Genomic DNA, 22,003 nt, shown 5'->3' on the forward strand with positions numbered 1-22,003 from the left:
AGCATGAGGGATCTTAGTACCCTGACCAGGAATTGAATCCATGCCCCCTGAATTAGGAGCACAGAGTCACTGGACCACTAGGGAATTCCCAGTAAGAGTATACTTTTTTTTTTTGTTTTTGAAGAAAACATAATTTATGACTTTTTCCCATTTATTCTTAGTTTTCCAATAAAATACCCTACATATAATACACACACACACTGAGAGACCAACTGAGAAAAATTTTGCTGGCTAAAGCAACAGTATAAGACAAACTAAGTAAAACAGAAAAAAAATATAACTCATGGAGCTTGATGAATTTTCACAAACACATTTAAGTATGATTTTCAGTGTCTGCAGGTCTGTCAAGTCATAGAAGTTATGAGATGTCTCTGATAGTGGATTTCACACATCCAGTGAGGGTGCTGAGGACAGAGCTGGAGTCAAAGTCCAGAACAAACCGAGAGGGGTTTAGAGGGGTAGTTCCAGCTTTAACACTTAAGTGTTAAGAACCCTGACCAAGTCATGAATTCCAAGCCTCAGTTTTCTTATCTTTTAAGTGGGAGTTTAAAAACAAAACAAAACAAAACAAAAACCTTCCTCACAGATATGAGGCGGCATTTGAAATGATAAGACAAATATATTTATTACATATATATAAACATGCTATATATTTGTTATCGTGTGACGGTGGATAACAAAATGTAACATTTCTTTAGCGCGCCCAGCACCGGGCTGAATTCTTTGCATACATTATCTCGCATATTTGAACGTGTGCCCAGTATCTTGTTTGGCGCTTAGTTGTAATTTTCATTCCAACATGGCTTTCCCGTGTTCGTTTTGGAGCTGAAGGCCAGAGAAGTTAGGAAAGAGCATAGGTTGGCACAGCACCCCTGTGGCAGTGTCGGCATTGGAGGAGCGCCCTGCGCTGTAGATCCGGCTCCCTCTGGCGGGCCTCCAGGGCACAGGCCCTGCTCCCGTCCCGCCGCGCTTGGGCCTCAGGTCTTTCCGTAGTGCACAGCTCCGCCCCTTCGAACTCCACAGGATTCCACCTCCAGGCTGTCTCCTCTCAGCCAATCACCGTGGTCTCGGGATAACGGGAGGCGGGAATAGGGCGGGGATATGATGAGATTGGCAGCATCTTCAGCCACTGGCATAAGGATGCTCCGAGATGGACAGTGAGATCACCCAACAGGCGTGAAGCCAGGGTCCGGCGCGAGCCAATGAGGCCGGGAGGTGGGGCTCAGTTGTGTGTGGAAGGGGCCCGGGGGGTTGTCGCCGCTTTCGCGGCGTCGGACGCGTGGAGCAGCTGACGGAGTCCTAGGGTGCAGTGTTTGCCGCTGCCATGAGCTACACAGGTGGGCCCAGCAGGGTAGGGGGGGAGGTCGGGATCCGGGTGGGGAGGGACAGGGATGTGCCAGAGTCGCGCCGGGCTCGTCCGTGCCTCCCCTGGGGCTTGGACACTGCCCTCTCTGCGGTCACAAAATGGCGCCGCGGGCCCGTCGCCTGTTTCGCGCCCCTCATGCCTCCGCGCCTCAGTTCTCTGTGCTGGCAACCTTGGGTCCCGGCTCCCGGCCGCTCGAAGTCTTGGCTTCTGTCGTCTGTGTTCGTGGGCTTTGGCCTCGGCGCCTGAGTTGTCGCCTCCGTTCCTGGCCCACCCTCCTGGGCCCTCGCCGCGTCAGGTCGCCCTTTCTCAGGTCTCGGCCCTTCAGGTCAGTCTGCGGACTCGGCTGCCGTCGCCACTGCCATACTGTCCCCCGCGTAGTTTCCCTGCAGGTGCCGCAGCTTCCCGCCCCACCCCCCGCTCTACCTGCTCCAGGCTGGGAGAGGCGCCAGGCCCAGGGCGGGGGCGGGGTGCGTAAATGAATATGTGAAGGGTTGGGGCTGAGTGGGAACCTCGCGTCCTTAGGGACTGAGCCTCAGCGTGGTGAGGAACGGCTAGCTTCCACGTTAACTCACTCCCCACCTGTCAAGTTCATCGTGCCGGGGGCTGAATAGACCCTGGAATAGTGACAACTCCTCAAGCGTTTTATAGAGGAGGGCAGGCATAATTAGCAAACAAACGAACGTAGTATATTATGGTGGGGTGGTCAGCACGCTGAGGGGGTTGCTCTATTACAGGGAGTGGTTGGGGACCTCTGAAGAGGTGACATTTGAGCAGAGGCCTGAATGGAATGAGGGAGTTAAGAATATCTGGCCCAGGGGGCCCTCGACATAAAAGACTCAGTGATAGGAACTGCCTTTCTTGTTAAGAGATCAGTCAAGGAGATCAGTGGGACTTGAGCTAAGGGTGGGTGGGTGGGGGTTGATGAGATTAGAGGAGGGGCCATAGGATATGCTTGGGTGATTGCAAATCATCCCTGGATGAATTCAGAGGCTGCCTGGGTTTGCCTTGGGAATAACTGATGAGGCTTGTCAGCCAAGAGCCTCCCTTGTAGTGGGGGTATTACAGGCTTGAGCTTGTGTGGTTGCTAGGTAACCTGCATTATACTTGGACTGAGAATGGAACCTGAGCCTCTGGGGATGCTTCATAGGCTGCTTTACATGGGCCTAGACAAGAAGGTAGTGTTAGCCGTCCCTTCTCCAGGTCAGGAGCTTGGCAAGAACTCCAGTTTTTTAAGCAACCATCTCTTAGCCCAGTGGTTCTCAGCCAGGGGCGGTTTTGCCTTCCAGGGGGCATTGCCAATGTTTGGAGACATTTTTGGTTGTCACTTCTGGGGGTGGGAGTGCTACTAGTGCATCTAGTGGATAGAGACCAGGCATGCTGCTAAACACCCTGCAGTGCACAGGATGGCCCCAGCATAAAGAATTATCTGGCCGCAAACATCAGTAGTGGCAGGGTTGAGCAGCCCTACCCTAGCCTTTGTGTACCTTTCCTGGTTCAGGAGGAAAGTCAATAGAGTTGTTACTGACATATCTGGAGCTGAGATGTTATCCTTTCCACCAAATCTTATCAAGAAGTGGAAGACAGTTCTGTGGTTATTAGGGGCAGAACTGTTGAAGAAACTAAGGATGAATGGTTGGGTGCTGTGGGGTGGCTTAATAATTAGCGATTTATTTCTATAGACAAAGAAACTGAGACAAATCGCCAAGTCTCAATTTAAACTCCACATCTTACAGGCTGTAATTCTTGGTTTGAGTGGACACTGAGGTAGCCAAGCTAATGAGATAATGATTGGTTTTTCCTTGATCTTGAACAACTGAAAACTACAGTAGCTTTATAATGTGAGTCTTTTCCTTTTAGGAAGCAGATCACTAAAGTCAGAGGCATGTAGGGACTTCCCTGGCAGTATAGTGGTTAAGACTCCGCACTTCCACTGTAGGGGGCACAGGTTCAGTCCCTGGATGGGGAATGAAGACCCCACATGCAGCGGGGTGCAGCCAAAAATAAAGTCAGAGGCATTTTAGGTCACATTTCAGACAACTGTTTGCCTTTAAGAAGAACTTCTGGAGGCCTTGAAGCAAATGTTACCATTATTAGTAAGCATAGAAGGTGATTAAAATGATTTATTTTTTTTAATAACTTGTCCAGTTTTTGAACCTAGTTTCTTTATGTATACTTGAGAAAAAAGGTTCCGTCTCTAGCACTGAAGGGGGAGGATTGGAGCAGTGGGAAAACAGGACAAAAATCCAGAATCAGGTCTTCAAACAAAGGTCTGAAATGCTACCAGTCTTTTTATAGGAACGTTTATTATGTCACATATTTTCTGTGTGTTAGGAATGCACAAGTGGTTTAGCTGGATGGTTCTGGCTTGGGATTTCTCATGAAAATCATATATTTTGGATGTTAGTTGGGACTGTAGTCATCTGAAGGCTTGACTCAGGCTGAAGGTGACTCAAACTCATGTGGCTGACAGGTTGATGCTAGCACTGTTGGTTCCTATACCGTCTGGACCTCTCCACAGGCCTGCTAGAGGGTCCTCACTATTTGCTGGCTAATTTCCTGCAGAGTGAACGATCTAGGAGAGAGCAAGGTGGAAGCCTCAAAAGTCACACTCAGTCGTTTCTGCAATATCTTTTTCGTTAGACTGGCTACCTCTATTAGTTTGGGAAGAGACAACATAATGTCAGGAGGCAAGAATCACTGGAGGCTGGTTGTCACCAGATAGTAGAGGTTGGAGGCAACCTAACCCAGTTCCAATTGTCCTCTAATTTTTGTCACTTAATATCATTGCTTCAAAGAATCCCTTTCTTGAAAAAGAAGGAAAAGAAAATAAAATTGAGAAGCATTGTGTGTTTTTGAGTAAAAAAGATGTCAGAGAGGCTGGCCCAGAGGGAGGGGCTGTGATACACAGTTGTAAGTCCATGGTCTGGCCTTTCACTTTATAGGACCAAAAACTTGCTTATTTTATTTTTCACTCAAAGCTTATTTTATTTTTTCACTCAGAGCTCATCAAGCTGTTAAATTGAAACAAGAAGAGAATGATAGCCAGGCAAGAATTTGTTCGTAATTGGAGCATAACTGGCTAAAGAAGGTCCTGCCCTGGAGACAGTAATTGTGGAAAAGAATATTAATGTGCAGAGGACAGGACTAGAACAAAGTTTGCCATTGGATTTGATGGATTGTCTTTCCTTTTTTCCAGGGAAGAGTCAGGGCCCCTCTCCCCTGAATGCACATAGATCTTTTGCTCTGTAGTTTTTGTACTGTGTTTCTAGTGTGTATTCCTTTCAGCTTGTGGTAGGTTCCAGTTGCAGCTGCATTACATACAAACCACATTACCTAAAGTCTGGAGCCGTTTTGCCAGTGGTGCTATTGCTGAACAAACAGGTTTCCAGAAGCTAACTGAGCAAACAGTGGAAAAGGCCAATGCAGGGTGCTTTTTCCACTGTGAGCCTTCCCCACTGGTGAACCGTCTTTAGAATGCTTTCAGTGTTTCTTGTGTACAGTTATTGAGTATCAAGGGTTACAATTTAGGTATCTCAGGAAGGTCCTGGGTCCCTGGAAGGAATCCATTCCAGTGTGCCGTCTTTAATTAGGGAAGATAAAAAATGTTGAATTTGTGTACTTCTCTCACTGGTTCTCTCATTCCTCCATGCCCAGTCTCAGTTCCTTCCTCTGGGAAGTAAAGATAAAGTGTGGGTCCACGGATCATTATTTGAAACCCTTGGAGCTGGGTATGTTTTGGAATTTTAGCTTGAGAGGACATTCCACAGCACCTGAACTGGGGTCTGGGGCAGCACCTTGTAATTAAATGAAGAAAGATCAAAAATGTCCTCACAGGTCAGTTTTGCCCCAGATGAGTGTCGACACTGCATTTGAGGAGTGATTTTCAGACCTTTTTGGAATTGCAGGGTAAGGGAGCTTGGTCTGGTGCCTTTTGTTGGGTGTGGTGAGAATGAAATGAAATAATACAAATAAAGCTCTTAGCACCCTGCAGGGAACACTTGTTCAGTGTTGGCTGCTGTTGCTGTCATGTTTGTTGCTATGGTCTTAAGAAATGAATTAGAAAGAGTGTCAACAGATACGTGAATACCTGCCCAGGGAAAGGGTCTTGGTATATACTTCTGTTAGTAAATAAGCTACTGGAGCTGCTGGCTTTAATTTTTAGGTCATGAGTTGACTCTGATGGGAACAGGCCTCTTACGGTGTCTGTCATCATTTCAGGGCTAAGGATAAGTCATTTAAAAAGTATTTTAAAAGTGTAGTTTTAAAGATAATGTCAGGGTTCATCATAATCTGTTACAATAAGCATTTGAGAGCAGTAGTTTCTGGTAGAGGTTCAGATTTTCCTTACTTGGTACTAATTTACTTTAATTTGAGAAATAGTATGAGAGTTGAAAAGATAAGAAATTATGCTTATAATCTATAATACTTTTTCCATATAAACATGCTAACCCCAAGTAATTACATTTAAGAGATAATTGTAATACACACACTTTTTAATGGGAAAACTAAAAAATACAAAGCCATTTCAGCTTCAGATTTGGGGGATGGAAGAGGTGTTATTTACCTTAACCTTGTTAAGAACTAACCCTCATTGTTTTTTGAGTTGGAGCTCACCTTTCAGTGATTTGATATAAATATTTTCCTCATTTAACTGAATAATTTGGGTACCTATTTATCAAAACAGGATACTAGTTTAAAGGTTTAAAAGTGTTTATCCAATTCTTCTGACATAGCAAATTAAACATAGCCTGCCTTTCCATTGGTTAATATGTCTGGAGATGTAATTAAAGTGTTCAGAAGCTAGAGATTTTGGTGACTTTCCAGTGAGGGAAGGGTCTGCCAGCCAGTCTCCACTGAAGGTAGTCTTAGATCATTTTCATGTGGCTTGTTTGGGGAAATTAACCACACTGTACATATGTTTAGGCTTTGTCCAGGGATCTGAAACCACATTGCAGTCGACATACTCAGACACAAGCGCTCAGCCCACCTGTGATTATGGTAAGTGTGGGCCCCTGGGAATTGGAGGGTGCACGCTGGGCCTTCTTTTAGTGGCAGAGCAATCCACTGTTTTATTAGTTGCCTTTAACTTTGCTGTCCCACTGTCTTTTCCAAACTCAAACTTGTGTGAAATGGTATAGTGGGCTCTTAGAATAACTAGTGCTTACCTTTGGTGCAATTATGGGAAAGATGTCTGTGTTATTGAGCGAGCTAGAGTTCTTTGTACTGTAAATGATTGGTTCCTTTGACCCTTTGACATTTTCTTAGAAGTACCTGTGGTCTGTGACAAAGATCTGGCTTCAGAAAATCCTCTTGAGGGTCTGGGAAGGAGAGTGGCCAAAGTCCAAAGAATTGGTCTGAGCAGAAATCAAACCATTAACTTAGTAGTGCATGAGACTCTAGCGCGGGAGAGGCTGCCTGTCTGATTCTAGCAGGCCTTTAGAGACACAGGCTGGCAGGCTCTTCACAGCACAGGGTTGAGAGGTTTCTCATTGATTTCTCAACTGTGGACAGACACACTAAATCTCTAATTCAGAAGAAGACACCTGACAGGATCCATAGATGTTCTGTTGGTGTCTGTCAGCAACCCAGAACTGCCAATAAAGCTGTCCTGTGATCTGTGACCCTAGTGGTCTGTCAAGAAGGAGCCCTCTTTAAAGGATTTTGCCTTGATTACTGAGACAGGTAATTGGTTTTATTGCCAAGGTCTAGGGAAAGACTAAGCCTACACAGTCACACTCCCTCAGGAGTCACTGATTAAGTGGACATAAGTAGGGTCCCTGAAGTATTAGCAGATAGTCCCAGGGGGAGAGGGAGACTTAAAATGTTCTGAAAATGAGTAAGGAGGTATCAGATAGTTCATAAATGAGGAGAAACTTGGTTTGCATGGCTTCTCTGTCCTGCCCTCCCTGCCTCAAGCCTTTTAATCAGACATAATTCCAAATTACACATCTTTTTTGGATTATTTTCCCTCAGGTTTATATATTCTAGGTACAGAGTATTTTATCAGATGTGCCATTTGCAAATATTTTCTCCCAGACTGGGGCTTATCTATTTATTCTCTTGACAGTGCCTTTTTGTCTTTTTTTTTTTAAGATTTTATTTTATTATTTATTTTTTACTTTTATTTTTGGCTGCATTGGGTCTTCATTGCTGCACATGGGCTTTTCTCTAGTTGAGAGCAGGGGCTACTCTTCCTTGCGGTGCATGGGCTTCTCATTGCGGTGGCTTCTCTTGTTGTGGTGCATGGGCTCTGAGCGTGCGGACTTCAGTAGTTGCAGCGCGCAGGCTCAGTAGTTGCAGCACATGGGCTTAGTTGCTCCACAGTGTGTGGAATCTTCCCAGACCAGGGCTCAAACCCATGTCCCCTGCATTGTCAGGCAGGGGGACACTGCATTGGCAGGCAGTTCTTAACCACTATGCCATCAGGGAAGCCCAGCAGTGTCTTAGTGTCTTTTGAAGAATACAGATTCTTCATTTTGATGAAGTCCAATTCACCGATCTTTTGTTGTTGTTGTTTGTTTTTTAAATCTTTTGGCTGCGTGCAGGCTCTTAGTTCCCCAAGCAGGGATTGAACCCACACCCCCTGCATCAACAGCGTGGAATCTTAACCATTGAACTGCCAGAGAAGTCCCAATCTTTCCTTTAATAGATCATGATTTTGGTGTTGTATCTTAGAAATTTGTGATTAACCCAAGGTCACAAAGATTTTCTTTAAGTTCTCTTTTAGGTGCTTCATAGTCTTAGGTCTTTTTTTTTTTTTTTTTTTTTTTTGGCACACGGGCTTAGTTGCTCCATGGCATGTGGGATCTTCCTGGAGCAGGGATTGAACCCATGTCCTCTGCATTGGCAGGCGGATTCTTAACCACTGCGCCACCTAGGAAGCCCTTTAGGTCTTATTTTATGATCCATTTTGAGTTAATATTTCTACCAAGTGTGCAGTATAGGTCAAGATTCTTTTTTACCTTTGTTGAAAATTAGTTGAACATATATGTGTGGGTCTGTATCTGGACTCTGGTTCTGTTCGGTTGATCTGTGTGTCTAAATTTCCTCTAGTACCTTACTGTCGTGATCACTATAGTAAGTCTTGAAAATTGTGAATGTTGAGTCCTCCAGGTTTGTTCTTTTTCCAGAGTTGACTTGGATATTCTAATTCCTTTGCTTTTGCATATAAATTTTAGAATCAGTTTGTCAATTTCTATAAAAATTCCTACAGAGATTTTGAGTGGAATGGTCTTGAATCTATAGTTTAGTTGGGGGGAATTGAAATCTTAAAAATATTAAGACTTCCAGTACATGAACACACTATGTCACTTCATTTGTTCAGGTCTTTGATTTCTTTCATTAGTGTTTTGTAGTTTTTTACACGCATCTTGCACACATTTTTTTTAAATAAATTTATTTATTTATTTATTTATTTTATTGGCTGTGTTGGGTGTTTTTTGCTGTGCATGGGCTTCCTTTCTAGTTGCGGTGAGTGGGAGCTGCTCTTCATTGTGGTGCGCAGGCTCCTCATTGCCGTGGCTTCTCTTGTGGAGCACGGGCTCTAGGCGCGTGGGCTTCAGTAGTTGCAGCACGTGGGCTCAATAGTTGTGGCTCATGGGCTCTAAAGCGCAGGCTCAATAGTTGTGGCGCACGGGCTTGGTTGCTGCGCGGCATGTGGGATCTTCCTGGAGCAGGGATCAAACCTGTGTCCCCTGCATTGACAGGCGGATTCTCAACCACTGCACCACCTAGGAAGCCCTGCACACATTTTGTTAGATTTACAGGTTTTAAGTATTTCATGTCTTTAGTGCTGTGGTATGATAGTTTTCAAAAATTCAGTTTCCAATTATTCATTGCTGGTATGTAGAAATTTTATTTATTTATTTTTTGTATATTGACCTTGTAATAAACCTTGCTAAGCTCACTTATTCACTAATAACTCTTTTTTTTGTAGATTTTTTTGGAGTGGTTTTATGTAAACAGTCATGTTGTGAAGGAATAGGAATAGTTTTACTTTTCCTTCTGGCTTAAATTGCAAGAATAACATAACAGCATTTAAATAACATTTTGAAAAACAGTCAACCAAGATCCCACTATTTTATATTTAACCTTTGTTATTTTAGGTAGTTGAACAACTTACAGGTGGCTAGAATTGTGTGTACGGTTTTGTTTTGCTTACTGTTAGAAGCATTTCCTGTGCAACATAAGACTTAGTAGATTCATTTTTGATGCCTATGTGATATCACTGAGTAGGTTGGCTGTAATCTGATTATTACCTCAAAGTTGAACTTTTACATTGTTTTCTAATTTTACTCTTTAAGTATCATTTACTACACCTGGCTCATTTTCTTTGCTGTTCTCTCTCTTTCTCTCTTTTTTTTTTTTTTTTGGTTTCTTTTTTAAAATAAATTATATTCTTAAAATTCTCTTTGTCAGCTATGGTTGATCTCATCTCCTCTGTGGGAGGGAAGTGAGTTCTGATGTTCTTTTGCAAAGGTCAGGTCTCAGGGAGTCGCCAAAGAATATAGTGTAGACAGATTCCAGGGACCTGGCTGGAGAGCCAGTCATGAAGTCTGGGTTGCTCCCGGCATAGCAAATAGCACATAGGGAGTGCTTGCCTGCCTTGTCATAGGCGCCACTGACCTGTCCTTGTGTTCAGAGTTAATGCTCACTCCTGCTTCCATTCCTTGTGCTTCTTCGGTCTATTCTGTCAAGTCCTCAGTAGCAGAAGCCTGGGTTGGAGCAGGGACACCTTATTCTGGCCTCACAAGCGTACCCCCATGGGTCTGCCTTTGCCTTCCAGTCCTGTCTCTTTTTGAATAGATAGTATCCACTGTCCTGGGTGCAGACAGCCATGTGCCCAGGCTCTTAGCTAGCTGCTGGGACTAAGAGTACATTATTCCTTGTTTGGCTCTGCCAGCCTCTCTTCTTGCCTGTAAGAATGCCTCTTTCACCACTCACTCCTTACATGATTTCCAGCTGCAATCCCTTGCTGCTCTCTAATTATTTAGTGTCTTCTTTAACACACAGTGTTCTGGGCCTGAGGAGTACCCAGGACTGCCAGCCTCTGTTCTCTGTGCTCTGAGCATGATATTTGTTGAATAAACAAAGGAATGAGATGCCACTGCTTTGGTTTCCCCAGCTGAAGAGGATTTTTGCTTTGTGAGCTCTAGCATGCCCACGGTTCTTTAAAGTAGTGTTTGTCTAAAGTTTCTTGCTAGTTTCCAATGTCTCCCCATTCATTTGTGCAGTGGATTGAGGAGGAACCTGAGTGTAGGATCTCAGCCTGCCCCCCACCCCACCCCCTGCTCCTTCACTCTGATTCATCTTCTCAGTGTATGCACTCTTAACTTTCCTGTGGCTAGATTCTGTTGTTCGTCACACTGCCGTCTCACTGAGGTTTGGTCCCCTACCCTGGGATGAGCATGACCTGTCTGTCTGCTGGGTGGACAGTGTGGAGTAGGAGGTAACTCTGAGGTCCCACCAGAGTTACTGGGAAAGTGGTCACCTGTTCTCATGGACTACCTTGGGGAAAAATCATGTCTGCTTGACTCAGAGGTCCCCCTTGGCTTTGCACTTTGTCAGTTTTCAGTGGCTTTATGTTTCTGAAGAAATGAATTTTTCTTATGTGCTGTAATAAAGCCCAAAGCATACTTAGTTTATAATCCAGATTGTTTTCTCAGCAGCTTTTCTCAAGCTGGGAGTGGTGTCTTGTTTTTCCCTCTGCTTATGTGTTCCAGCACAGCACACTCAATTCAAGGGCTTGGTGGTTCTCCCTGTTAAGATAGACATTTGAAGGACTAGGGCAGTCAGTTTCTCTGCTCCAGGTGGCTTTGTTGGGTGATTTGGTTGACACAATTTCAGAGTGGATGTGAGCTCTGTACTGAGCTTCTTGTACAGCATAGAGTTGGTGTGAGGCACTGGAAACTGCTCTCCTCTTCCTCTGATTGGTGCTTAGCCAGGGGCAGGAGTCATCTTCCAGTACTGGCTTTTTAAGGAAGGCGTATAGCAGCCAAATTCCTTAGCTGAGAGTGTTAAGAATGGGAGGTTCCTTAAATAGTCAGTGGTCGGAGACTTGAAAGGTCAGGTACTGCGACAGCAAGTGGCCTGGGTCATTTATATAGTACTCTCAAGCTCAAGGCTTCTCAGTTAGGGGAGGTTCTCTCTCCTGTAACCGTTCAGGTTCTAGGAATCATTGTGTTTGTGCTTGAATTAAACTTACTGTATTATAAGCAATTATAGATTTAATTGCCTTTTTACTTTTTGTAGGATATGGAACTTGGAATTCTGGGACAAACAGAGGCAAGTATTATACCCATGATCACTCTCCTCTCCCTTAGGATTGAACTGGTTGAGTCTTTCTGCCACTGCCCAGCTTAGCCAAGGTTTTGGGGTGGGGGTTGCCTTTGGGGGTCCCAGGTGTCCTGGGGCTGGCTACTCCTTCACAGGAGGCCTTATGAGTATGACTAGGGCCCACCCAGCCTTAGATGGCTAAGATCCAGGCTTGTCTCTGTGACCGAAGGTGTCCTTGTCTCTGTGTTTGTCTGTCTCTCCTCGCCCCCTCCATCCTGTCTGTCTTTCTGTCTCACTTGTTTGCAGGCTACGAGAACTATGGTTATGGCTATGGCTATGGCCAGGATAACACCACCAACTATGGGTATGGTATGGCCACTTCAAACTCTTGGGAAATGCCTAGCTCTGACACAAATGCAAACCCTAGTGCCATGGGTAGTGCCAGTGCTGATTCCGTTTTGTCCAGAATTAACCAACGCTTAGATATGGTGCCGCACTTGGAGACAGACATGATACAAGGAGGCATGTACGGCTCAGGTGGAGAAAGGTGAGTGGGCACCTGTCTAGGGGCTGAGGCTCTGCAGGGTCACCTCCTGCCTGTTGTCTCCTATTGCCCCCTCTTCTGAACTGCCTCTTATTTCTGCTTTCTCCTTCTTTGTTCTACTGTTGGGGCTTCTCAGAGACTGCTTGGGGTCTGGTGCACTTCCCTTCTTTGGCCTATGTCCCCTCCTCCCTCCATCCTCCCCCGTTGCTTGGGGGAGCTTGTAGAGGGAGGAACAGGCCCACACTGGGGTGGCTTCACTGTACCCTCTGAGTGGCTCTTCTCAGGAGCATTGTTAAATAGCTCTTCCCACTGGAGACAGCCATTTGAAGTTCTTGCAATACTTTGCATCCTGTGTTCTTTCAGGGCAGGACAGGTTGGGTTGGTTGTGAAGGGTGGGATGAGCCCTTGGGGCTGACCACTGCGAGCCAGGCCATCCCACATAAGGGACAGGGAAGATGTGGGCATGTCCTGGCCGCCTTCAGTGCCTGAAAAATGTGTACCTGTTGAACCTTAGAAGTGCCGCTATAAGGAATTGTTGATGTCCTCACTTTGCAGATGGGGAAAGTAAAGCGCAGGCAGGTCACACCTCTTGCCAAAAGGCACCCAGGAGTAAATAGTGGATCTGGGCCTCCCACTCAGATGTGCCCTACCCCACACAGCATCGTGCTGTGGGTATTTGTCATTGTCTGAACTGGTGCTGGTCCAGGATTTCTTATGCCCTAGTGAGAGGTTTCAGTGAGGAAGGCACATGCACTTCGGGCACAGGATGGAGTGGAGTGGCCTAATGGCTCCAGCTGACAGATGGGAGAAAGCAGAGAGTAAGGAAGGATCTGGCCAGGCACTGATGGGGCCAAATGAGGCCCCAGGACCACTAGGGGGCAGAGGGTGCCAGGAGGACTTCTGCTCGTATGGGCTCTGTAGCAAGCAAAAATGCTGGGGGATGCCCAACACATCCTTTGTCCTCATGCCTGACAGTCATGGTGCTTGGAGCTGAGGCTGCCAAATGGGGGCAGGGGGAGTTGGACTGGCATTGCTGTTGGTGCCAGCTGCCTGTGTACCTTCTTGCAGCAACCTGGAGCTGAAGGGTAGGATTGAGGGATGGAGTAGCAATTGGGTAGCACTGGCCTCTCCTTTCATGCTGCTGGTGCCTCTTGACTACCCAGCTTTGACAAAGAGACATGTGGGGTCTGGACCTGTGGGCTGCAGCCATGGTTAGAATCGCTCTCTCTGGTGCCCTGTCTTCCACAGGCAGAATGTTTGGCCTGCCTTCCCAGTTGCTACGTAGGGTGTGATGCCCTGTCCTGGGCTCCAGGGTTAATATGAGCTTATAAGAGCTCTTTTTCTTGTCCCTGGGCAAGCTCACAGTGTCTTCCCTGGCAAACATTCCTTGTTTTAGCTTCCTTTTCTTTTCACATGGTGAGGGGCTTTGGAGGGTTTGGCGGTTTCTCATGGGTATTATCAGCCCCAGTGGACAAACATTGATGTTCTGGACTGCCCATGTACTGCAGGATGCTGGGGTACTTGGCTCTGCCCCTTGAGGAGCAGCCTTGGGCATTGTTTGGGAAATGACTGCCATACGTTTCCTGTGGGCTGTGGGCTGTCTCTTCTCCTGAGACCTACTTTACCCTAGTAGTCAGTCCTTCTTAGGGTCCTCAAGCTGGTACGTGGTCACATGCGAGCCTTGGGACATCAGCTGAGAGGCCCTTCTGGCTTCTAGAAGTCTGCCTCTGAGAGGCCTTTTAAATTGGCATTTCCAAACATTGGTCCTCCCTGATGGCATGGGGTAGGTGCTGGAGTGGGTCTTCTGTCCCCATGACGGGGAAATTTGGTGGAAGACAGGAGCAGAAGGGTGATGGGACCTGGGGCTTTCCCTGATGCTTGCCACCTGCCTCTGCAGATATGATTCCTACGAGGCCTGTGACTCAAGGGCCGTCCTGAGTGAGCGTGAACTGTACCGGTCGGGCTATGACTACGGCGAGCTTGACCCTGAGATGGAAATGGCCTACGAGGGCCAGTACGATGCCTACCGCGACCAGTTCCGCATGCGTGGCGGCGACACCTTTGGCCCACGGGCTCAGGGCTGGGCCCGGGACTCCCGGAGTGGCCGACCGATGGCCTCGGGCTATGGGCGCATGTGGGAAGACCCCATGGGGGCCCGGGGCCAGTGCATGCCTGGTGCCTCCCGGCTGCCCTCCCTCTTCTCCCAGAACATCATCCCTGAGTACGGCATGTTCCAGGGCATGCGTGGCGGGGGCACCTTCCCGGGTGGCTCCCGCTTTGGCTTTGGGTTTGGCAATGGCATGAAGCAGGTGAGGCGGACCTGGAAGACCTGGACCACGGCTGACTTTCGGGTGAGTAGAGGAGACCTTCCTGGTCTGTGACTGAGCAGAGCAAGGGACCTGGAGCCATCCACCCTGACCCTGCTCCCTCTTTCTGACCCAGACCAAGAAAAAGAAGAGAAAGCAAAGTGGCAGTCCTGACGAGCCAGACAGCAAAGCCACCCGGACGGACTGCTCTGATAACAGTGATTCAGACAATGGTGAGTCTGGGCACTGGACCCATGACCCTTGCCCTCTGCTCCTTGGGGCTCCTGGGCTGAGCTTGCTTCGTCTTATCTTTCAGATGAGGGCACCGAGGGGGAAGCTGCAGAGGGCACTGAAGGCGGTGAGGCTGTGGAGAAAGGCTCCAGAGCAGTAAGTGGCCGAAGCCCTGCACTTTCTGTAGGTGAGGGCTGTGAACAGTGGGCTGCCTGAGCCCCTGTGCCATAGAACAGGCCTCTCCACGGGAGCCACAGGCCAGCCCGAGTCATCTCTGCATGCACACATGACTAGCACAAGGAGGTACTAGTCTGGTAGAGAGCACAGGCTGCCGAGAGGCTGCCTAACCAGGGGCTGGATTTCCTTATCAGAAAAATGGCAGACTGAGCCCTCTGTGCAAGGGCTGTTGGGAGGATGTGAGGCTTCTGGCTCAGTGCCTGGCCTGGAACAGGGCCTTGTCATTTACAGCCGTTATGAGCAACTACACATGCTTTAACATAGAATTTTTGAAATTGTGTCTTAGGAAGGAGAAGACGAAGAGGGAAAAGAGGAAGGGAAGGAAGAAGGCAAAGAGGATGCAGAGAAGGGTGAGTTTTCTCAGTGGCCTGGGTGCTGGGGTGGCTCTTCCGGGGGCTTGGGGTGGGGGGATGGGTGGGGGGGGTGGTCCAGCTGGGGGCAGGGTTTTAGCAAAAGTGTGTCCAGCTTGGGTCCTTCCTTATGTGGCTGGGTATGTGCTGGTGGGGAGTAATTTGTCTTCATCCACTCCCTTCCCATTCTACCCCTAATCTTCCCAGACAGAGGACAGAGACTGTGGGTGGCGATGGCCCCTGCATAGCACACTGATTTTGCCTTCAGGTGGGGGCAGCAAGCAAAAGTGTGAGAGAACCCCAGGCATACCCCCTGCCCTCAGGCCCTCAGTAACCATGCACTTCCGAGTCCTCAGTGGCTGGTGTCCAAGCTGGGACCTTGGTGCAGTTTTTACGGCTCTGGTTTGCGTGTCCTTTCCCTTAGCGCCTCTACAGCCCCTGTTGGGAGTCCGTGTCCCCCTATTCGAGTGATGAGCGCCAGCAGGTACCTAACCATAAATCCAGCTTCAGCCTACTGTTGCCGCGGTGCCCAGTGTGGGGTGGGCAGGGCCATGTGAGCTTTGGGGCCTTTACCCTTGGGGGCTGTACTTAGGCCCCAACTGAGGCCTTCCTGCATCCTGCCACCTGGGCCCTCTGAACTTGTGCCAGTGTCCCCACTGAGACAGCCTCTTTGCCTTCCAGCCTCCCTGCGGCCCGCTCTGCAGAGTGTGGATATCCTGGAGAGTGGTGGGGTTAGCACGTGTCTTCCCCTCTTCAGGGCCTAGGCCAAAATCACTCCCCACCCATCCCAGGGTACCCAGCCCTGCTCGCAGCCAGAGGCCTTGCTTGGACAGCTGCTTTCAGAATGGACCCTCTGGAGTAGAGTGTGGATGATCCAGCTAGAGGCCACAAACTGGTAACTGTGCCCCTCTGTTCCCACAGGGTCCCTGAGCACCCAGGATGAGAGTGGCCAGACCAAGCGCAAGTTGCTGGCTGGCAAAAAGAGCCAGGACAAGCAGAAAAAGCGGCAGCGAGACCGCATGGTGGAAAGGTAACCAGCTACCCTCCACCCTTTTGCCTCTGCCTCGCTCCGGGGCTACCTCCAGGAGAGCAGGGCCATAGCTCTGCTGCCTCACCGCCCTCTGGCCTCCCTTGGGAGCCGCCACCTGCTCGGCCGTGCATGGACCCTGCTTTCTGCCAGGCCCAGCTCCCAAGGCCTGATTCGTCCCCTGCCCCTCTGCGGCCGCCTGGCGACCGCTCACGACTTTGGCCTGAGATCTGACACTGCTCACCACCGTTGCCCAGAAGCTCCGGCGCGAGGTCACTCGGCGCACGAGCCCTGAGGTGCACTGGGGGCCTGATGCCCCTGCGGGAGGGGGCCAGCTCATCAGAGACTCGAGGTCCAAGGCGCCTGTGCCACCCGAGCTAGCTGCCAAGAGGCCATCACCACACTCAGGAGAGATGGCAGCACCTGTGGGCTGTGGCAGCCTTGGGCCTGCCTCCTGCCCTGCCCGCCGGCCCTGTCAGGCCGGGCCTGTCTGCGGCTGAGCCCTTCACGCCCCTTGGTCGGGTCTGTCTGCCCTCAGGGCTCCCGCACTGGCGCTTGCCTCCTCCTCCTCCGCCTCAGACTCTTGCTCTTGCTGGACCTTCCTCAGCCTCGCCGGCGCCTGGCCCCTGGGCTCTCCAGACAAAGCTGACCCCGTGGCCCAGATAAGGACGTCCGGCAGAGGTAGGGACCTGCCCCGAGGCCTCGGTGGCGGCTGGCCTCCTCCGCCCCTTGCCACGGCGGCCTGCTCCGGCCCAGGCCCCAGACCCCGGGCTTCTGCTGTGGACACGAGGCCCAGACAGAGCACCTCGCTCAGGTGACTCCAGGCTGCCCTCTGGCAGGCCAGGCGGGCGCCCTCCTTCCAGCTCAGACTGGTCTCTTCTCAGAAGAGGAAGATGAGGCAGCAGGTGCCCAGGCCTGCTTGCCTCCCATCCCTCCCGACACCACCCCCAAGCATTCTGAGCAAAGGATGGGCTGGGCCTTTCAGTCCCTGAGACCCCAGAAGGAAGATGCAGCACCTTTTCGGGCCCTGCCTCGGGACTGCGTACTCCACTCTGCACCTCAGGGCCACCTGGCTCACGCCAGGGCATCCTTCCTTCCGGTCCCCAGCTGGGCCAAGTACACAAGCTCCTGCCCAGCCTTGATAGAGATGCCCTCCGGCAACCTTCCAGCGACTCCTTGCCTGTTGCAGCAGCTGCTGCCTCAGGCTTCAGCCTCCTGCCTATGGGAAGGAAGAGTTCCTCCCCTGTCCCCTACGTTGCAGTAACTGCAGCCTGCAGATGTTCTGTCCCTCTCTACTCCCAACCCCACTGGTCCTAGCCTGTCCCCCTGCTGGGACCGCACTTCAGAGGCCCGTGAGCAAGGCCTGTTTCAGGGCTCGAAGCTGGGTTGGGTGAGGCAGCAGCACTGTTCCCTGGGACCCTCTTGGTCTCAGTCCCTCATTTCCCTCTTGTGGCAGGATCCAGTTTGTGTGTTCTCTCTGCAAATACCGGACCTTTTACGAGGATGAGATGGCCAGCCACCTCGATAGCAAGTTTCACAAGGAACACTTTAAGTACGTAGGCACCAAGCTCCCGAAGCAGACGGCTGACTTTCTGCAGGTGAGCCATGGAGTGGTACAGCTGCTCTTACCCTCAGGACATAGAGCAGCCCACACAAACCTTGATGTCTTCGTGGTATCTCTGGCAGGAGTACGTCACCAACAAGACCAAGAAGACAGAGGAGCTCCGAAAAACCGTGGAGGACCTTGATGGTCTGATCCAGCAGATCTACAGAGACCAAGATCTGACCCAAGGTGAGGAGGTTCCATCCCAGTCCTGCCAGGCAGGGCCTCAGCCTTCCCTCCTCTGCTTCTCAGAGTGGGGTCACAGCACCCCTCTGTTCCCCCAGGGAGGGTCAGTGAGAACAGCCTCAGGCCCACATGGAAGTGGCAGGGTGAGGTGAGGAGCTAGTCTGGTGTTTTCCCCAAACTCCTGGGTCTTTCTTAGGTGCCTTGGACCAGTGGCAACTCTCCTCCTTCTCCTCTCTACAGAAATTGCCATGGAACATTTTGTGAAGAAGGTAGAGGCAGCCCATTGTGCAGCCTGTGACCTCTTCATTCCCATGCAGTTTGGGATCATTCAGAAGCACCTCAAAACCATGGATCACAACCGGAACCGCAGGGTGAGTGGCCACCAGTGCCTCCCACTATGCTGTGGGTTGACTGGGTAAGGCCTCTGGGGAGGTCCTGGCATTATAACCCCTGCCTGCCCATGAAGAACTATAGAAGGCAGGAAGATATAGACATTTCCAGTCCAGGGCAGTCAGCAAAGCTACAGAGAGAGGGGTGGGAAATGGGGACTCTGCCTGGCAGGTGGTGGCATCAGAGCTAGATTGTCTGTGGGATATGGGAGCCTCCATGTGCATAGGGGCCAGTGGCCAGATTAGGTTCAGAAACCAAACAGGGAGAAGTGTATGGTGCAAGTGTTGTTGGAGAAGGAATTGGACACAGGGTTCACAAGGGCTGGGCTGGGGGCCCTGGTCATGCTCCTATAGGTAGCAAAGTTTTTAAAGTGGGTGATTAGTAGGATTAGAGTTTTGTTGGACTAAAGACTTCGGGCATCTTTTGTGGGAGGGAGGTGGGAGATCAATGAAGGGCTGCTGCAATATCAAGCCAGAGGTGTGCCTCCACCTTGGAGATGAAGAGACAGGCAGGATAGAAGAGCTGTTTAAGGCAGTCAGCGGGAGGTCGGCATGAGGGAGTGACCAGAAGTCTGGGGTGTCACAGATTTGTGGCTTGTTTAACTGGTGGACAGTGGTGCTGCTGAGATGGGGAGGGGTGTATATGGGAAAGGGAAAGGAGTGAATTTGGCAAGAAATTGAAAAAATTCTGTCTTGCACTCCAGTGTATTCCCAGTGCCTAGCACAGAAGCCAGAGTAGGTGTTTTTTTGTTTCCTTTTGTTTTGGCCATGACACATGGCATGTGGTATCTTAGTTTCCCTGACCAGGGATTGATCCTCATCCTCTGCAGTGGAAGTGCAGAGTCTTAACCACTGGACTACCAGGGAAGTCCCCAGCGTAGGTGTTTGTTTTGGTTGAACGGGTGACATCCTGGGTTAGAGGTTGCTGTTAGAGATCAAGTGGGAGTGGGGGTGGCGGGGCTTTGCTGTTGGAGAGAGCTAAGAAGCCGAGGACCAGGTCTGGGCTAGAAAGAGAGGCTTGGCTGCCATCATCTTGGAGGAGGCTGATGGGATTTATGAGCAGATGATAGCAGCCAAGGGGAGTGTAAGAAATATCATTTCTCAGCCTTTTCCCATGCCCATCAAACTCATCTCTGGTCTTTCTCAGTGCAGTGATTCTCAGTAATGGGATGGGCTTAGAGATCTGGCTTGGGTGATTGAGCAGATTCAGGATTGGCATATACCATTGAGAGATATGGAAAGATGAGGAAAATGTCCATTGGCTTTGGCAACAGAGAAGCTGTAGGGATCTTGCCAAGGTGGGATTCTTGGGTTGGGAGCTGATAAGCGGTAAAAAGAGAACAGAGCAGATGGTAGAGGATGGACAGTGCATGGTATTAAAACTTGGAAAATCTAGGTGAAATGAATGATAGCCAGCAAAAAATAAACTCAAAACTGATTCTAAATCAAGTTGAAAAAAGAAGGAACAGCTGTAACAACCAGCAACCGCAGAGGGGATTGGACGGGTGGTAAAAGATACTTTGAAGACACCAGAAGTAGTTGGTTTATAGAGATAGTTTGACTATAAATACCATATTTTTTAAAATTCCAGGCTTAGAAGTGAATAAAAATCAGCTGCTCCTCCTCCTCCCCCTCCTTCCCCTCCCCCTTTTCCTCCTTCTTCTTGTGACAGCTTTATTGATATACAGTTCACATACCATACAGTTCATCCATGTAAGGTGTAGAAGTCAGTAGTTTTTAATATATTCACAGTTGTGCAGTTATCAGTGCAGTCAATTATAGAACATTTTCATCACCTCAGAAAGAAACCCATACCTTTCAGCTATCACTGTCCGGCTCATCATGTTCCCCCAGGCTTAGGCAACCACTAATCTACCACTATCTGTCTCCATGTACTTGCTTATTCTGGATATTTCATATAAATGCAGTCACATAGTATGCGGTCTTCTGTGATCGGCTTCTTCAACTTAGCATGTGTTCAGAGTTCATCCATATTGTAGCATGTATCAGAACTTCATTCCTTTGTATGGCCTAAAAATATTCTCTTGTATGGATATATACTACATTTGGTTTATGCATTCTTTAGAAATTGGATTGTTTCCACCTCTTGGCTATTGTGGATAGTTCTGTTATGCAAGCATTTGTATGGACATGTGTTATCATTTCCTTTAGACAGGAGTGGAATATCTGGGTCAAAGAGTAACAGTTTAACTTCTTGAGGAACTGCCAAATTGTTTTCCAAGGTGACTGTGCCATTTTATATCTGCATCAGCAATGTATGAGAGTTATGATTTATTAATATCTCACCAACACTTGTTATTATGTGACTTTTTGATTCCAGCCATTCTAGTGGGTGTGCAGTGGTATCTGTTGTATTTTTCATTTGCATTTCCCTGATAACTGACTAATGATGTTGAGCATCTTTTCATGGGCTTGTTGGCGATTTGTCTATCTTCTTGGAGGTGAAGATATGTCTGTTCAAATACTTTATTTTTTAATTGTGTGGTCTTTTTGAGTTAAGCGTTCTTTATATATTTTAGATACAAGTCCATTATATAATTTGCAAATATTTTCTCCCATTCTGTGGGTTATTTTTTTTTCACCTTCTTTATGTATCTTTGCAGCACAAAAGTTTGATTCTGATGAAGTCCAGTTTATCTAATTTTTTTTTCCTTTGTTCCTTATGCTTGTGGTATCATACCTAAGAATCCATTGTCAAATAAAAGGTCACAAAGATTTACCCCATGGGTTTTTTAATTAATTAATTAATTAATCTGTCTATTTATTTATTGGCTGTGTTGGGTCTTTGTTGCTGTGTGGGGGCTTTCTAGTTGCAGTGAGCAGGGGCTACTCTTTGTTGTGGTGTGCAGGCTTCTCATTGCGGTGGCTTCTCTTGTTGCGGAGCACAGGCTCTAGGCGTGCAGGCTTCAATAGTTGTGGCATAGGGGCTCAATAGCTATGGCTTGCAGGCTCTAGAGCACAGGCTCAGTAGTTGTGGCACATGGGCTTACTTGCTTCATGGCATGTGGGATCTTCCAGGACCAGGGCTTGAACCTGTGTTCCCTGCATTGGCAGGTGGATTCTTAGCCACTGCGCCACCAGGGAAGTCCTACCCCTATGTTTTCTTACAATAAGAGTTTTACGGTTTTAGCTCCTATAATTTGGATCTTTAATGCATTTGAGTTAATTTTTGTATATGGTATAAGGTAAGGTTCAACTTCATTCTGTTCCATGTGATTTTCCAGTTGTCCCAGCACCATTTGTAGAAGAAACTATTCTTTCCCCATTGAATGGTCATAGCATTCTTGTCAAAAGTCAGTTGACCATAGCCACATGGATTTATTTCTGGACTCTTTGTTCTATTGTTCTCTATATTTATCCTTATGCTATTACCACACTGTAGCTTTGTAGTAAGATTTACAATTGGAAAGTATGACTCTTCCGACTTTTGTTCCTTTTTTTTTTTTCAAGATTGTTTTGGCTATTCTG

At 48.4% G+C, this 22,003-nt stretch overlaps 1 protein-coding gene across 3 annotated transcripts in view; it reads left to right on the forward strand.

The window, feature by feature from the left end:
- Positions 1–1,203: 1,203 nt before the first annotated feature.
- Positions 1,204–22,003, forward strand: part of AKAP8L (A-kinase anchoring protein 8 like) — a 31,424-nt gene continuing 10,624 nt past the window's right edge. Inside the window, exons 1-13 of one of the 3 annotated variants that reach the window (XM_057710338.1) lie at positions 1,204–1,337; positions 6,290–6,364; positions 11,618–11,650; positions 11,948–12,005; positions 12,108–12,188; positions 14,083–14,536; positions 14,628–14,724; positions 14,808–14,878; positions 15,246–15,309; positions 16,231–16,339; positions 17,793–17,934; positions 18,023–18,128; positions 18,366–18,496. In XM_057710338.1, the coding sequence (XP_057566321.1) occupies positions 1,325–1,337; positions 6,290–6,364; positions 11,618–11,650; positions 11,948–12,005; positions 12,108–12,188; positions 14,083–14,536; positions 14,628–14,724; positions 14,808–14,878; positions 15,246–15,309; positions 16,231–16,339; positions 17,793–17,934; positions 18,023–18,128; positions 18,366–18,496 (1,434 nt within the window). In that variant the 5' untranslated portion in view covers positions 1,204–1,324. Of the gene's footprint in view, positions 1,338–6,289; positions 6,365–11,617; positions 11,651–11,947; positions 12,189–14,082; positions 14,537–14,627; positions 14,725–14,807; positions 14,879–15,245; positions 15,310–16,230; positions 16,340–17,792; positions 17,935–18,022; positions 18,129–18,365; positions 18,497–22,003 lie in introns of all 3 variants that reach the window. The other 2 variants (XM_057710337.1, XM_057710339.1) reach the window with 2 other exon arrangements.

Source organism: Hippopotamus amphibius, chromosome 15, assembly GCF_030028045.1.
Source record: "Hippopotamus amphibius kiboko isolate mHipAmp2 chromosome 15, mHipAmp2.hap2, whole genome shotgun sequence".
Taxonomy (NCBI): domain Eukaryota; kingdom Metazoa; phylum Chordata; class Mammalia; order Artiodactyla; family Hippopotamidae; genus Hippopotamus; species Hippopotamus amphibius.